Here is a 15,813-nt window from a genome sequence, read left to right as displayed (position 1 = left end):
TTTCCATTCAGTTCAAAATGACTTCTCATATTCCTGATGACTTCTCTGAGCCATGGTATTTAGAATTGTATTATTTAATTTCTAAACATTTGGGGGCTTTTCCAGATATCTTATTAACTTCCAATTTAATTCCATTGTGGTCAGAGAACAATTCTGACATATTTAATCTTATGAAATTTATTAAGATTTCTTTTTATGGCCCAGCATATGGTCTACGTTGGTGAACATTCCACACATATTCAGAAAACATATATATCCTTCAGTTGTCGGGTGTACTATTCTATAAATATTAAATAGGTCAAGTTGATAATCTCAAATATTCTATATTTTTACTGCTTGTTTTCTTGTCACCTATTCTATCAATTTCTGAGAAACAGGGGTTATAATCTCCAGTGATGACTGATGACTATGGATTTGTCTGCTTTTCACTTTAGTTCTTTCAGTTTGCCCTTCAGGAATTTTGAAGCTCTGTTTTTGGGTACATACATTACAAAGAACTGTTATATCTTTCTGATGAATTGTCTCCTCTATCATTATGATATATCCTTCTTTAATTCAGAAAGACTTTTTGGAAGTCTCTTTCATCTGATATTAATATAGCCATAACAGGTTTCTTATGATTACTATTTACAAGGACCATCTTTTTCCATTCTTTAATTTCCACATATTTGTGTTTATTACAGTCTGTGTGTTTCAGATAACATTGCTTCTTTTAAAAAATCCATTCTGATAATCTCTGTCCTTTAATTGAAGTGTTTCAGTCCATTTGATTTTGATGTAAGTATTGATATTCTGAATTTCTATCATCCATTTATTCCTTCCATTCTTTGTTCCTCTATTGTTCCTTTTCCTGCCCTTTTTTTTTTCCTGATTAAATAAAATAATTTTTAGTATTATGTTTTATTTCCTCTACTGGATTTTCAGGGGGATTGTTTTCTATTTTTGTTTTTGTGGTTAACTTTTTGAAGGTGCTCTACAGCTAACAATATGCATCCTTAACTTACCACAGTCCATTAAGATTAGAAATTATAAAACTTCCTAACTGACTCTTCCTACTTTCTATTTCACAAAGATAACAACCTTAAAACAATATAGAGCTACACCCCCACCTCTTGTGCTATTGTTGGCATATTCACTTTTATATACATTATAAACTCCACCAAACAATGCTGTTATTTTTGCTTTAAATAGTCAGTTGTCTTTTAAGGAGAATATGTGAAGAAAAAAAACCAAGTTTTCTATATATGTCAACTAATTTGCCAAGTCTGATGTTCTTTATTCTCTCCTATAGATTCATACTCCCATCTGGTTTCATTTCCTCTCAGCTAGAAGAACATCCATTCACATTTCTTACAGAGCAATTTTTCTAGAAATGAAGACTTTTCATGTTTGTTTAACTGAAAATGTCCATATTTAACCCTAGTTTTTTAACAGTCTTTTATTTGGTCATAGAATTCTAGTCTAACAATTTTTTCCCCAGTACTTTAAAAAAAGTTCCATTTTCTTCTGATCTCCAATGTTTTTATTGTTTTTATTTTTTTTATTAACATATAATGTATTATTTGTTTCAGGGATACAGGTCTGTGATTCGTCAGTCTTACACAATTCACAGCGCTCACCATAGCAAACCCCCTCCCCAATGTCCAACACCCAGCCACCCCATCCCTCCTACCCCCCTCCAGTCCAGCAACCCTCAGTTTGTTTCTTGAGATTAAGAGTCTCTTATGGTTTGTCTCCCTCTCTGGTTTCATCTTCTTTCATTTTTCCCTCCCTTCCCCTATGATCCTCTGTCTTGTTTCTCAAATTCCTCATATCAGTGTGATCTCCAATATATTTAATAAGAACTCAGCTATCATATTTTCCCTTTATGTAGTGTGTCTTTTTTTCCCTTGCTGCTTTTGTTTTTCTCCCTATGTTTTGTTTCCAGCAACTGAATTACAATGTCAACACATGTGGTTTTCTTTGTATTTATCCTGCTAGGTTTCACTAAGTTTCTGGGATCTGTAAATACAAGTGTGTGTTTTTTGTTTTTCTTTTTTAAGATTTTTTTAGAGCAATTTTAGGTTTACAAAATAATTGAAAAGGAGATACACAGATTTCCTACAGACCTCCTTAAATCTATGTATTTGGAATCAAATTAGAGAAATACTTCAGCCATTATTTAAAAAAAAAATTTTTTTCCTGCCCCTTTCTTACTCTTTTAATCTCTTTATGTTTCAGTTAACTGTATGTTAGTCTATTTGCTATTATCCAACATATCACTAAGACTCCATTCACTTTGTAATACCCCTCATTCTCCCTGTTCTTCAAATTGGGTATCTACTGATCTTTTTTTAAAATTTATGGACTTTCTTTTGACAGCTCTAACCTGTTATTAAGATCATTCAGTGAACTTTTCATTAAATTTCAGTTTCCAAATTTCCATTTCTTAATAGTTTTCCTTAGTTGGCTAAGATTTCCTATATCATCAATATGACATTTTCCTTTAAGTCCCTGAAGCATATTTATAAGAGTGACTTTAAAGTCTTTATCTGTTAAATATGATATATAGGACTTCTTGGAGTTGATTTCTACTGCATGTTTTTCCTCATTATGGGTCATATGTTACTGTTTCTTGGCATGTCTGGCAAATTTTAAAACCCACTATAGGATACTGTAGTTGATACACTGTAAAGAGTCTGGATTTTGTTATGTTCTTCTGAAGAGCAATACTTTTTATTCTAGTATGTAATTTAGTTAATAGTTGACCTCCTTGTACTTCTGTAAGCTTGAATTTATCCTTTGTTAGGCTAATCTGCTGAAAGCTCAGGGTATTTCCCAGACCTCTCTATCTTGGTAAGACTCATCCTCCAAATTCAACCTTCCCTGCAGACTTTCTTGGAACTTTAAGTTTTGTTGGTCTGGGTCTACAGTAGGCTTTATTATAGTTCATGACCCCTATTCTTAAAACTTAGCTTTCTGTTACTTCAGCAAGATGCCAGAAGTTTTAACAAGCATTTTGCCACTCTGGACTGGACTAGAATTCCAAATTCCCCAGCACTGCTCTACCTTTAGTATCACAATTCCACTTTCACCTCTGTAGTACTTAATCTCTGGTAAACCCTGGGTAGTCTCATCCAATGAATGTGCAGCCTAGTCCTCAGTTAAGAATTCATGAACATCTGACCCCCAACTTCTTTTCAGTATACTGTTTATATATAAGTTACTTCCCAGATTTACTCAGAGCATTTACAACTATAGAATCAAGGGACTTCCGAAGCTCACTTAGAGAACTATTTTGAACAACAGGGATCTTAGAGATTTAAGAAACCCTTTCATTTCAGAATAAGAAAACTGCAGACCTAAGAAGTTAAGTGCAGACTGGATCTTCAATTCTGAATATCTTGCTTTGCAAATATTCAGCTTCACTAATTTCAAAGTATTTCCATTACTTTACCTCATTTGATCCTCACAACAATATCATGAGGTGGGTCTAAATATTATTATACTTATTTTAAATGTAAGCAAACTGGCTTAAATGTAAACACATTCTTTGCTATAGGGAGCATCTTTGATGTTTATAATACTCATAACCGGATCTTCTGATAGGAAAATCTTATGATTAAATGGATGGATTACTACCATCTACATCCAAAGCTCGATGGAAGTTTTACCCATTTACAGAATGAGTAATTACCTATAAGGCACCTTCTGAAGGCACTGTAAAGAAAGGTCCTGAAAAAACACCCTCATACTGGTATATTATTTACCAGATTTTCTCAAAATGGGTATTGCAATTAGGTTAAGGCTTACCTACCTGCAATGGTTAGTCCTTTAACTGATGCATTATATTTAACAGAAGGGACCAGAATTGACCCCACACCTCCAGTAGTGGAGAAAATGAAAAGAAGTAGGATAATAATCTTACTCCTTTCTCCTTTGGGAGAAAGAAGATGACCTATATTCTTAATTTCATCCTTGCACACAAACCATATATATTGATGGGGCAGAGAAAGCACTGTAAATGCTGAAAAAGAAAGGTACTCTGGGGGCCTTTATCTGAAAAGCTCAATGCTTTACTTGCTACTTAGATATTATTCCAGCCATTTGAGGCTCTTTACATGAAAAGATGATTAAGAAGCATGGTTTTTTGAAGAATATGGTTTCTTCTATTTGGAAGTTATATGTGGCTTTAAATGGCTAAAAGATGGATTAAGGTTTTAAGGGAGGAGAAAGGCATGGGATATTTGGGGTTATTTGTAATTGATTCCAATTCAGGTTGCAAGAAAATAAAAAGATTTGAGAAAAACATTTATTATACACATGCATTATCTTGTGAAAAGCTGAGGATCATGGTCAAAGTTTAGGAGCAGAAAGAGGTAGAAAATTCTAACAATTACTATATTTAACTAAGCCATTTCTTCCACTGTTCTATAATAACTCAGAACCTCAAGTAAACTATCAGTCTAATGAGGAAAGATGCTAGGAACAGTTAAGATTACACATCCTATAAGGTGGATACATAGGTGAGCTGGAGATAAGGGTAGAAAAAAGGGGACAGAATTAAAGAGTTAATCAAGACTAGAGAGGAAGACTCAAAGTTCCAAGGGATAGTTGATTATAGACACAAACTCTACTTTACCTTTATTTATTTATTTATTTATTTATTTATTTATTTATTTTAGAGAGAGAGCGAAAGCAGGAGCACAAGCAGGGGGAGTGGGAGAGGGAGAAGCAGGCTTCCGCCAAGCAGGGAGCCCGATGCGGGGCTCAATCCCAGGACCCTGGGATCATGACCCGAACCGAAGGCAGACGCTTAACGACTGAGCCACCCAGGCGTGCCTCTGCTTTATCATTTTAACAAGGACCAGTCCCAGCAGTGTTACTTGTTTATAGTTATGCTATACAGCATACTTTGTTTTCATTTACAAGTATAGGAAATTTTTATATTAATTTATATGATTTCCTACAGAATATTTAAATTTCAGTATTTCAAGTCAACGTGAAAAATGCTTCCAACTTCACTACAAGTCCTTTACCATATGTCCACTCTCTCCAATAAAGGCATTTGATGGAGGTATAAATAAATGTGGCTTTGCAAAAAGTATACATGTTCTTCTTCTTTTTTTTTTTTTAATTTTATTTATTTATTTGACGGAGAGAGACACAGCGAGAGAGGGAACACAAGCAGGGGGAGTGGGAAAGGGAGAAGCAGGCTTCCCGCCGAGCAGGGAGCCCGATGTGGGGCTCAATCCAGGACCCTGGGATCCTGACCTGAGCCGAAGGCAGATGCTTAACGACTGAGCCACCCAGGCACCCCAAAAGTATACATGTTCTTATGTAACTTAGAAAACACTTCAATTTGTTACTAGAGTATAACTGTTCCTATGATACATTTGCATAACTTTTCAATTTTGTGGTTAATTTGGAAGACTGTCATAAATCCCCCAATTGGGATTTCTTTTCTTTAATGCCAGCAACTTTACAATAAATTTGAAAATGAAATAGGATATCAGAAGATATAATAATTTAAAATACAAACTTTCGGGCACATGGGTGGTTCGGTCAGTTAAGCATCTGCCTTCATCTCAGGTTGTAATCCCAGGACTCTGGGATCCATCCCAGCACTGGGTTCCCTGCTCAGCGAGGAGTCTGCTTCTCCCTCTCCCTTTGCCCCTCCCCCCATTTGTGCTTGCTCTCTCTCGTGTTTTCTCGCTCTCTCTCAAATAAATAAATCTTAAAAAAAAATACAGACTCATTTTAATTATTCAAAGTGTAATAGATTGACACCTAACCTATACTATCCCCAAATAGCCTGAACTTTTTCAAGTAACCTTTTTTTTTTTTTTAAGATTTTATTCATTTATTTGAGACAGAGAGAATGAGAGACAGCATGAGAGGGAGGAGGGTCAGAGGGAGAAGCAGACTCCCTGCCGAGCAGGGAGCCCGATGCGGGACTCGATCCCGGGACTCCAGGATCATGACCTGAGCCGAAGGCAGTCGCTTAACCAACTGAGCCACCCAGGCGCCCTCAAGTAACCATTTTCAACAGCCTTCTTAATTCTAAATATATTCTATTTTTCTCTCTTAAAAGATTCTTTAAATGTCAGAATTTAGATTACATTATTGGACTCTTCTTAGGTACATATGAAAACTTACTTTCTATTGTGGGAAGTTAGGGCTTTCTTTAGCTAAAAGGCATCTCAAGAGTATATAATTTAGCCCAGAGATGTTTGAATTTCTCTGCCAACTTTACTAATGGAATACTACTTATCAAACAGCTCTGGAATCTCAAAGAAACAAAAGAGCTCTCCTACCCCCTCCCCAAACAAACCTGTTCTCAGGATAGTCAAATTCATAGTTTCATAAAAATTTTTATTAAACATGAAAAATGAGTCTTTTTATTCATAGTGCCAACATAGGGTGAGACGGCAGTAGGAGTGTGAATGCAAGGCACTGGAGAATGAACCAGTTCGTCTAGAAACCATACTACTCAAACTCATGACCTGAACTGATACTTAAAATTTATTATGATTACTATAATTGTTATTTTATTATTTTGTCCCCTTCTCCAATTCATCCTTTCTTTCTTAGGGAAAGAGACTGACATAAAAGTGGAATAAAAAAATAATGGCTAACAAAACTACAGCATAAGGAAAAGAAGAACCAACATGGTATCTGCCAATAAAAATGTTCCATCAAGGCTGTCTAACCAATTCAAATGTTTCTACTGACTCACTAGCATGCTACCAAGTGAACGGTTTCACATGTCTTCAAACTCAGGGCCACCATTTGTTTGTAACAGATGCTCAGAAATTACAATCATAAATGCTAGGGTTGGAGAAGAATGATTAGGTCATTCCTTTTGGTCTGACATGGTCAGGATTACTGCAGAAAACTACACTATTCTAGTGCTTTGCTAAAAAATTTCTGTTTTTTAGATATATAGGTCAGCTCTGCCTTTTCCTTAGGAGAGACTTTTCTTATTCTGGATTCTGAGTCACACATATACATGTTTCAGTCTCTTTCTTGCTCACTGCATTCCTCTCATGTTTCTTCTACATTTCGAGTTCTGGGGTTATAATGAACAACTCCTTTTACTTATTCAATTATCCATAATTAAACAATGTAAACATTTAAGATGTGGTGGGTCCTGCCATGAAAAAATGAAACAATTTCATGAAAATTGTATGAAGCCAGAACAATTATTATTGCTATTCTAAAAATGAGCAGACTGAGGCAGAGAAAGGTTAAAGAACTTGCTTAAGTCATAGATCTGGTAAGTTCAGATTCAGGCTCTTTTATTCCGGAAAGTATGTTCTTACTAGTTGCCATAAGTAATTAGAGACAGATACCATGTAGAATTAGTTGGAGGGAGTAAACTCCTTACAAATTAACAAAAGAATGAAGTAAATTCTGAGCAAAGTTGTAGAAACTGAGACACCTCAACTGAGGACAGATGATTAGCAGAACTTGCTCAACCTATGGAGAGGAGTCCAGAATGTAGCAGAAGAAAGGCTATTCTCTTGCTCAGCTTCATAGTGAAAAGGAATCAAAAGCTCACACTGTATTAGAACCCACAATATGTCATTCATAGTGCTTTGTATATATTTACGCTTAGGCTATAGTTTTCAACTGAGGTTTTATGAATGATTACTTTTTATTTGTATGCCATATATTGGAAATCCTCATTTAAAAAAAAAATACAGAATTCAATTCACTGTTCTAAGAGGAAACAACAGAATACCTGTTGCTTCACAGACTTGGCAGCACAATGGCGGGTTGGCCTACAGGGAAGTGCAAACAGAGCGGGCCAGTTAAAGAACCACCACACTCAACAGAATATCTGGAGAGAGGATTATGTCTAAAGTGCTGAGATAACTTATTAAAAGGAAGGTATTAAATGACCATTTTACTAAGATATGAAACTGAAAGACCACAACAAGGGGAAATTTAAGTGGAAATTAAAGCAAGGACTACTTTTAAAATTGATTCTGGGAACACTATATCAAAAACAAATGATGTACTATATGTTGGCGAACTGAACATAGTAGTAAAAAAAAAAACATAGACCAAAACAACAACAACAACAACAACTTTATGTTGGTAAATCTGCACGATACAAACTCGTGAAAAATCTAAGAACATCCTGGTGCCTCGAATATATTCTGAGCGACTGAAGAAGGTGATTTAAGAGACAGGTCATCTATCAGCACCAGGTTTTAGAACTTTATTTCTAGACCCTTCATTTAATGTTTGTTTCACTAAATTTCTACACTACTTAAAAATTTCTCTACATACTTTAATCATTTATCCCATGCCTTATTGTGTGAGTGCTTGATGTTACCAAAAATAGTTTTGCTAATCATAGTAGTTTTCAGAAATGTAATCTCTGACCGGTTTGGAAAGGGAAGTCCACAATAGAGTGTAGCACTGTGGTACTGAAAAAGAAAAAAAAAATTACAACTCCCTTTCCATGGCTTGAAGTGAATCATTCTTTTAAAACTTCTTCCATATCTTTTCAAAGTCCTAATGATAAAAGAAAATTCCCACACAAATACACCACTATTTTGCTATAAGCAGATATCTGTACTTAGTAGGAAAGATCTGAGAGGTAAAAATCAAGATACTGGTGCATGGAGCAAACAAAACAAAACTGTTCTACTGTTACTTTAGTGAGGCCTGTTTCTGCTTCAGAACATCACATGAGATACTTTGTTTTCCACAACATTATATCCATCCTTCTTCCATTTTCTTAAATCCTTTGGGCTCTAATTTAATTTGCTTCTCAACTCTACCCCCTACCATGTTTTAGGAATGGTTCCCAGACCTCTTTCATTCAAATAATTTTATGCTTTATTATTCAAAAGTTACCTCTATTACTCCATCTCCAAAATATCAAGCTTTAAATTTCAACCACCAGTGACAAAAAACTTGTCTTACACTAACTGCTCCCAAAGCAGCATATTAACAAACTTTATCCTCTTGATGACAGTCAGAACACTAACCTCTCCCTATTCTCCCAGCGTACAAATTTATTTCTGGCTTCAAGTACTCATCACTTCCAAGAGTAGATCATCTGTAATGCTTTCATAAAAGATTAGAATCTTTTAACCTTGCACTGTGGCCTAATAACCTATACATACATGCAGGTGACACCCCAACAATTGCTTCCTCAACTCTTAGGTTGCTGTCAGGATATCATATGTGCCATGAAAACTCACACCAGGGTATCAAGGCAAGATCCTCTTCTGGTCTTTAATTTGGGTATTCAACGTTTATTGACAGTTCAAAGCAACAGAAAAGAAGAGGTGATGTTAGCCTAAAGTACTTGCTGAGCTGAGAAGTCTGTTTATTGTAGGTCACGGAGACTCAGTATTTATGCAGAGAAGAAGAAACTAATAGAAAGTGAGCACAGATGATGTGAGAGAAAACTAACAGACGAAGACTGCAGAGGAGGGGACCTGTGCTTAAAATCTGTGATAGAGATCAGAAGCTAGCTTTATGATGGAAAGAGTATCTTTTCTGAAACAGAAGAAAAGACAACAAAAATACAGACAACTGCTGAGGTAAAGAAGGTCGCTGAGCTATCCCAGGATAAATCTGTCTTCATAAAACCTAGGAGCAGGGCAATTATGAAGGGGTGAGGGTTGGGTATGGTGCCACAATGAAGAAAAAGAAGCAGCTATTATGGACTAGCAGATATGACATGCCTCACAACAAATTATCTCAGGAAGTCACAAGATGTGGGACTAGTAGGAAAATGACGTACGGCAAAGTTCTACTAAAATTGACAATTTTGTAAAAACTGGAGAGTGTAGCAAAACGTTAATGGTTAAATATGGGGGATATGTATATAGGGGCTCATTATACTATTTTCTCTACTTTTGCATATCTTTGGAAGTGTTTATAATAAAAAAAATGTTTTTAAAAAGTACCTGGCTATCATAGGACCTCAAGACCAACATATGTTCTTCAGTAAGCTCAGCAATATGGCTAAACTTTCCATAAGATTTTAGAAATTTCAGAGATGCAACTGGATATGGTTATATACACATACACACACACACACACACACACATTCTCTCTCTCTCTCTCGGACTTTAAAATTCAATGAAGAGGCAAAAATAATTCTATTTGACCAGAATTTGTCCCAAATTTGTTCTAGGGAGTGAGAAATACAAGTCTGCATTAAAATGAAGTTAAATGTGTTAGCGGTAATAAATTGGACCAGATGATGAAAGCAATGAGAAAAAGGTTTTCTACTGAAAAATAAGATTATAAACACTTACTTCATCTCCAGAACTTCCTCTAAGTGTTTCCTTCTTTCTGCGCGAAGATTGGTCAAATGAGTTTCCTTTTCTGCCAGAGACTGTTGAGTAGAGGACAGCTTTGCTTTCATGGACTCCAGTTCCTGCTTCACTTTCTCCATGGCCATCAGTAATTCCTCCACCTATGGTAAGTATGGAAAAGAAAAGCTGAGCATTTTGATCAATTAAAGACAGAGGAGCTAAGTAACAGGCAATTTCCTGGGTCCACAAGATTAAAAACACACGCATATAGCAAAAATCCTGTACTCTTGCTGATTCAAACACATATATCAAGACAATATAACAAATAAATAAATCTCTGGTCTTCCCTCCCCTATAATTCTTCTCAAGTTACCTCAAAAAGAACTTCATTTTCTTTTTGATAAACACAACTGCATCAGTTCAATAAGTCACACTTTGCCACAGTCAGTCCCTTTCAGAGAATTTATTTGGAAATGGCCCACAAATTTCCATGGAAATCACAATATAACACAGATAAAAATATGAGGAACAAAATCATAGTAAATTTCTCTTGAAGGATTTTAGGAAATAAAAGACATAAACTTGACTAATAACACTCAGTATAAACAAAATAAGTCATTTTTATTCATCCAAACAAAGATTTTTCTGTTTACACCATTAAAAATAATTTCTTTTGGAGAAAACAGCTAGAATTCAATCAGACAGCTTCTTGCTCTAAGTAGAGTTTTCTCAAGGAAGGCAGGAAGAAAAAAGAAAAACACATGACCACATATAGAGGAGAGAGAATGCTTTAAAAAAGACTTGAAAAAAATCCTGAGGGAAAGAAGACAGAACTCTACAACACAAGGAACTAAGAAAACACAGTATGTACTTCATCAGTCATTTCCACTCACTCTGGGTGGTGTCCAAATCAGAATTACTTAAATAAACATGTTCATTTTAATTCCGAAGCAAGATATATGTTGGCAAAAATGTGTTAATACCAAAACCAACCTGAATCAGGTAATCAACCAGCCAACTGCACCAATCACAAGAGTTTATACTGGCTGCTGCTTGCCAAGAAATAATTTTGGTGACAAGCCTTTTCAGAGGAAGAGGTGGGGGAATTGCCATTCATTGACTTCTACATAAAACCAATTTGTGTGATACTAAAACTGAGAACAGTTTAGAGACAAAACTGCAATATAACAAATCAGAGTTGTTAACAGATCCCAGGATGTTAGCACCTCAGACCTAACCAAAGTTTCCATGTTGATTGGTAACAGGTGCTAAACACTGATAATAAACAGATACATTTAGTGTTTTGGCACCTGAATCATCTTACTTTGTGTACCTTTTCAGAAGTGATCAAGTTAATGTTCTCAGCTAACAGCTGTGAGAACAGTGCTGTGAGAATATATATTATTATGCAGCTCTCCTCGGATATGTATTCACATATTTACAAGCTTTATGTTACCATGTATCACTACCCACCCTCTGAAAACTGCAAATAAGGATGATTCCATTTTAATAAGTTTAATTCATGTAAAATCTTATTTAAAACTGAATTGAAATGGCATACCAAGTTATGTTCTTATAACACAAAATCAATAATGGACAGCACCATTTACAGAAGCTCTAATAAAGTGTGGGATATTTCCATCTTTGATGAACTTATCTTAAACAAATCAAAAAATCTCCCTCCCAACCTGTCTTTCACTACCCCAAGCAAGGTATGGTATCAGTTTCTTATATAACTTAGATTAAATATACACAAGCAAGCTTGTATAAACAACTTATTCCTCTCTTTTCTATATTAAAAAAAGGAAGCTCACTTTATATATACCCTTATGCATCCAAAATTTCTGGTAAATGTTTACGGAAATACAACATAGAGAAAAAAACACAAATGTTAAATGTGCAACCTGAAGAATTTTCTCTAAGTTGAACACACCTATGTAAAGAGAACACAGACCAATAAACAAAACATTAACAGTCCCCCAGAAACACATCTCAAAACCTCTTCCCAGATGAAGAGTAACCATTATTCTAGCATTTTTTTTTATAATTTTTTTTTTAAGATTTTATTTATTTATTTGAGAGAGAGAGAATGAGAGACAGAGAGCATGAGAAGGAGGAAGGTCAGAGGGAGAAGCAGACTCCCTGCTGAGCAGGGAGCCCGACGCGGGACTCGATCCCGGGACTCCAGGATCATGACCTGAGCCGAAGGCAGTCGCTTAACCAACTGAGCCACCCAGGCACCCTATTCTAGCATTTTACATTAGTTTTGCCTATTTAACTTTGTACAAATGGAATTACATAGTATTTAATTTTAAGTACAGGTTTTCTTTTTTTTTAAGATTTTATTTATTTATTTGACAGAGAGAGACACAGTGAGAGAGGGAACACAAGCAGGGGGAGTGGGAGACGGAGAAGCAGGCTTCCTGCTGAGCAGGGAGCCCGATGCGGGGCTCGATCCCAGAACCCTGGGATCATGACCTGAGCCGAAGGCAGACGCTTAACGACTCAGCCACCCAGGCGCCCCTTAAGTACAGAGTTTCTTCACTCAGTGTCATGTCTGTGAGATCCACCCATGTTATTGGGTATAATTATAGTTCTGTAATTCTCTTAACTGTATGGAATTCCACTGTGTGAAAATAGCAAAATTTACTGAACGCACTTTTGATAAAAAGAATTTTTAAAAAAATTTTTCCAGTTTTACTAAGAAATAACTGATATACATCACTGTGTAATTTTAAAGTGTAGCATCATGGGTGGATTTACATATATTGTGAAATGATTACCACGATAGGCTCAGCTAACATCCATCCTCTCATATAAATACAATAAAAAGAACGAAGAAAAAAACGGCTTAGGATTTGCTCTCTTAAAAACATTCCTATATATCATAGAGCACTGTTAGTTACAGTTATCATGCTGTGTACATTACATCCCTACTACTTATCTTATAACTGGAAGTTTGTACTTTTTGACCACCTTTCTCCAAGTCCTATTTGACCCACCCCCTACCTCTGGTAACAAGACTGATCACTTTTTCTATGAGTTTGTATTTGTTTTGTTTTGTTTTATATTCCACATATAAGTAAGATCATACAGTATTTGTCTTTCTCTAACTTACTTTACATTTAGATCTACAATACAGATGCAACTGAATAAATACAGTATAATGGTCAAAATTCATTTTTGTCAATATGGGTATTCAACAAACTCAGCAGTATAAATAGTAAGAAGAACTTTAATAGCCACAGTAAGAAGGCACTGTTGGTCTACTTGGCAAAAGATCAGAAATTATTTATTTTTTTAAAGATTTATTTATTTATATTTAGAGGGAAGGGTAGAGAGAGAGAGCATGCACAAAGAGGGGAGACGCAGAGGGAGCAGAGCATGGAGCCTGACCCAGGGCTTGATCTCATGACCCTGAGATCATGACCTGAGCCAAAACCAAGAGCCGGACACTCAACCAAGACACCCAGGCGCCCCAAGATCACAAATTATTTAAAGACTACTTACAAATTATAGGAAAGATAATTTCACAATGCTTCGTATTGTACATAAACACCTTTAAATTTCATAAATAAGAAATGTGAAATACAGGTATATTAAAAAGGAATACAAATAGGGGCGCCTGGGTGGCTCAGTTGGTTAAGCGACTGCCTTCGGCTCAGGTCATGATCCTGGAGTCCCGGGATCGAGTCCCGCATCGGGCTCCCTGCTCTGCAGGGAGTCTGCTTCTCCCTCTGACCCTCCCCCCTCTCATGTGCTCTCTCTCATTCTCTCTCTCAAATAAATAAATAAAATCTTTAAAAAAAAAAAAAGGAATACACATATATTCCAGAACCAAGAACAAGACACACATCTATAAAGTCACTATCCAGAAGCTTTATAAGTGAAATTATCCAACTGTATGCCCAAAGTCTCCCACGACAGGTCATCACCATTCTAAATTTGTTACTTAATCCCTTCCATTTCTTTGTTTTTGCCTTTGATATATATATTCCAAAATAAATCACTGGTTCATTCTATCAGTTTATGAACATTGTATAAATGGAATCTTCTGACTTTCTTATTTCATCCAACACTATGTTTTTTCATGTATATAAAAAAAGGGGGCCTACCCTTATGTATATTCCAGAACCAAAAGGAAAACATACCCTACATACTTAACCATTTTAGGAATTAAAAGCAATGAGAGCCAACAACTTTGAGCACCACAACACCCAGATTATATTTTCCCACTCGATTGAAAGGGCTCCTTAAAAACACAGCTGATTCCAGATTTGGGGGAAGAAATGTACAAAAGATGAACTTTGCACAACTTATTGCAGAAAGCAAGAGAAATGGGAATCATGGAAAACAGGGATCATGATGCAGAAACCCTGATAACAAAACCAGAAAAATGTATCACAAGAAAGAAAAACAAAGGAAATTACACAGGAATATCCCTTCTGAATACAGAGGCAAAAAAAATACCAGAAAGTCAAACCCAGGAAGACAAAAAAAAAAAAAAATTGAGATTTATCCTAAGAATTCAAGGTTGGTTTAACACATAAAAATAAATGTAATAAATCATATCAGTAGAATATAGGCCAAAAAACCCCACATGATCATCTAAGTAGATGCAGAAAAGCATTTAACAATTTCTAACAACCTTTCATGATAGAAACAGTCAAGAAAATAGAAAAAAGAAAAACTATCTCAACCTAATAAAGGGCATTTATGAAAAACTCACAGCTAATATCAACTTCAATGATTAAAGACGGAATGCTTTCCCTCTAGGAACAGCACCAAGAACAAGACTAGAATGTCCTTTCTCACCATATCTATTTAATATTGTACTAGAAGTGACAGCCAGGAAAATTAGGATACACAGATAATTAAAAGGCACCCACACTGAAAAGGAAGACAAAAGTTTCTCTAGTTGAAAATGACATGATCTTATATAGTGAAAAACGCCAAGAATCCACTAAAATAAATTATAATCAACAAGTATACAAAGGTTGCAGAATACAAGATCAATATACAGAAATCAATTGTCCATACACGAGCAATGAACGTTCCGAAATGAAATTAAAAACAATTCCATTTAAAATAGCATCAAAAAGAAGGAAATAGCTAGGTATAAATTTAACTTAAAAATGTGTAACATATATACTGAAAATTATAAGATTATTGAAAGAAATTGAAGAAAATTTAAATAAATGGCAAAACTTATGGCTTTAGATATAACTGTCATTTTATAGGAAGCATGAAGATAAGAGGAGCCATGTAAATAGCACCATTAAAAAAATAATCCACTGAATCCAAAATGTGGGACATTTTATTGGGCACGTGACTCAAATTTGTTTATTTCTCAACCCTCAGTTCTTTTCCATTGATCTCTTTTTCTGTCCTTATGCCAACACTACCCTGAAGTTTTGTAGTTAAGTTTTGAAGTCAAGAAGTATGAAATGTTCAACTTTATTATTTTCTTTCAAGATAACTTTTCTTATTCTGGCTCCCTCTCATTTTCATATCAATTTTAGGATCAGCTTGTCAATTTCTG

General features: G+C 35.4%; 1 protein-coding gene across 7 annotated transcripts in view; it reads right to left on the bottom strand.

The window, feature by feature from the left end:
- Positions 1–15,813, bottom strand: part of ERC1 (ELKS/RAB6-interacting/CAST family member 1) — a 555,561-nt gene that overhangs the window by 260,376 nt on the left and 279,372 nt on the right. For all 7 annotated transcript variants that reach the window (XM_054507254.2, XM_064591742.1, XM_045874103.3 and 4 more), the window contains one exon: positions 10,272–10,432. In XM_054507254.2, the coding sequence (XP_054363229.1) occupies positions 10,272–10,432 (161 nt within the window). The remainder of the gene's footprint in view (positions 1–10,271; positions 10,433–15,813) is intronic.

Source organism: Mirounga angustirostris, unplaced genomic scaffold, assembly GCF_029215605.1.
Source record: "Mirounga angustirostris isolate CCGP_5_RB_7025 unplaced genomic scaffold, mMirAng1.0.hap1 SCAF_5, whole genome shotgun sequence".
NCBI lineage: Eukaryota > Metazoa > Chordata > Mammalia > Carnivora > Phocidae > Mirounga > Mirounga angustirostris.
This window is presented reverse-complemented; position numbering and strand designations above follow the sequence as displayed.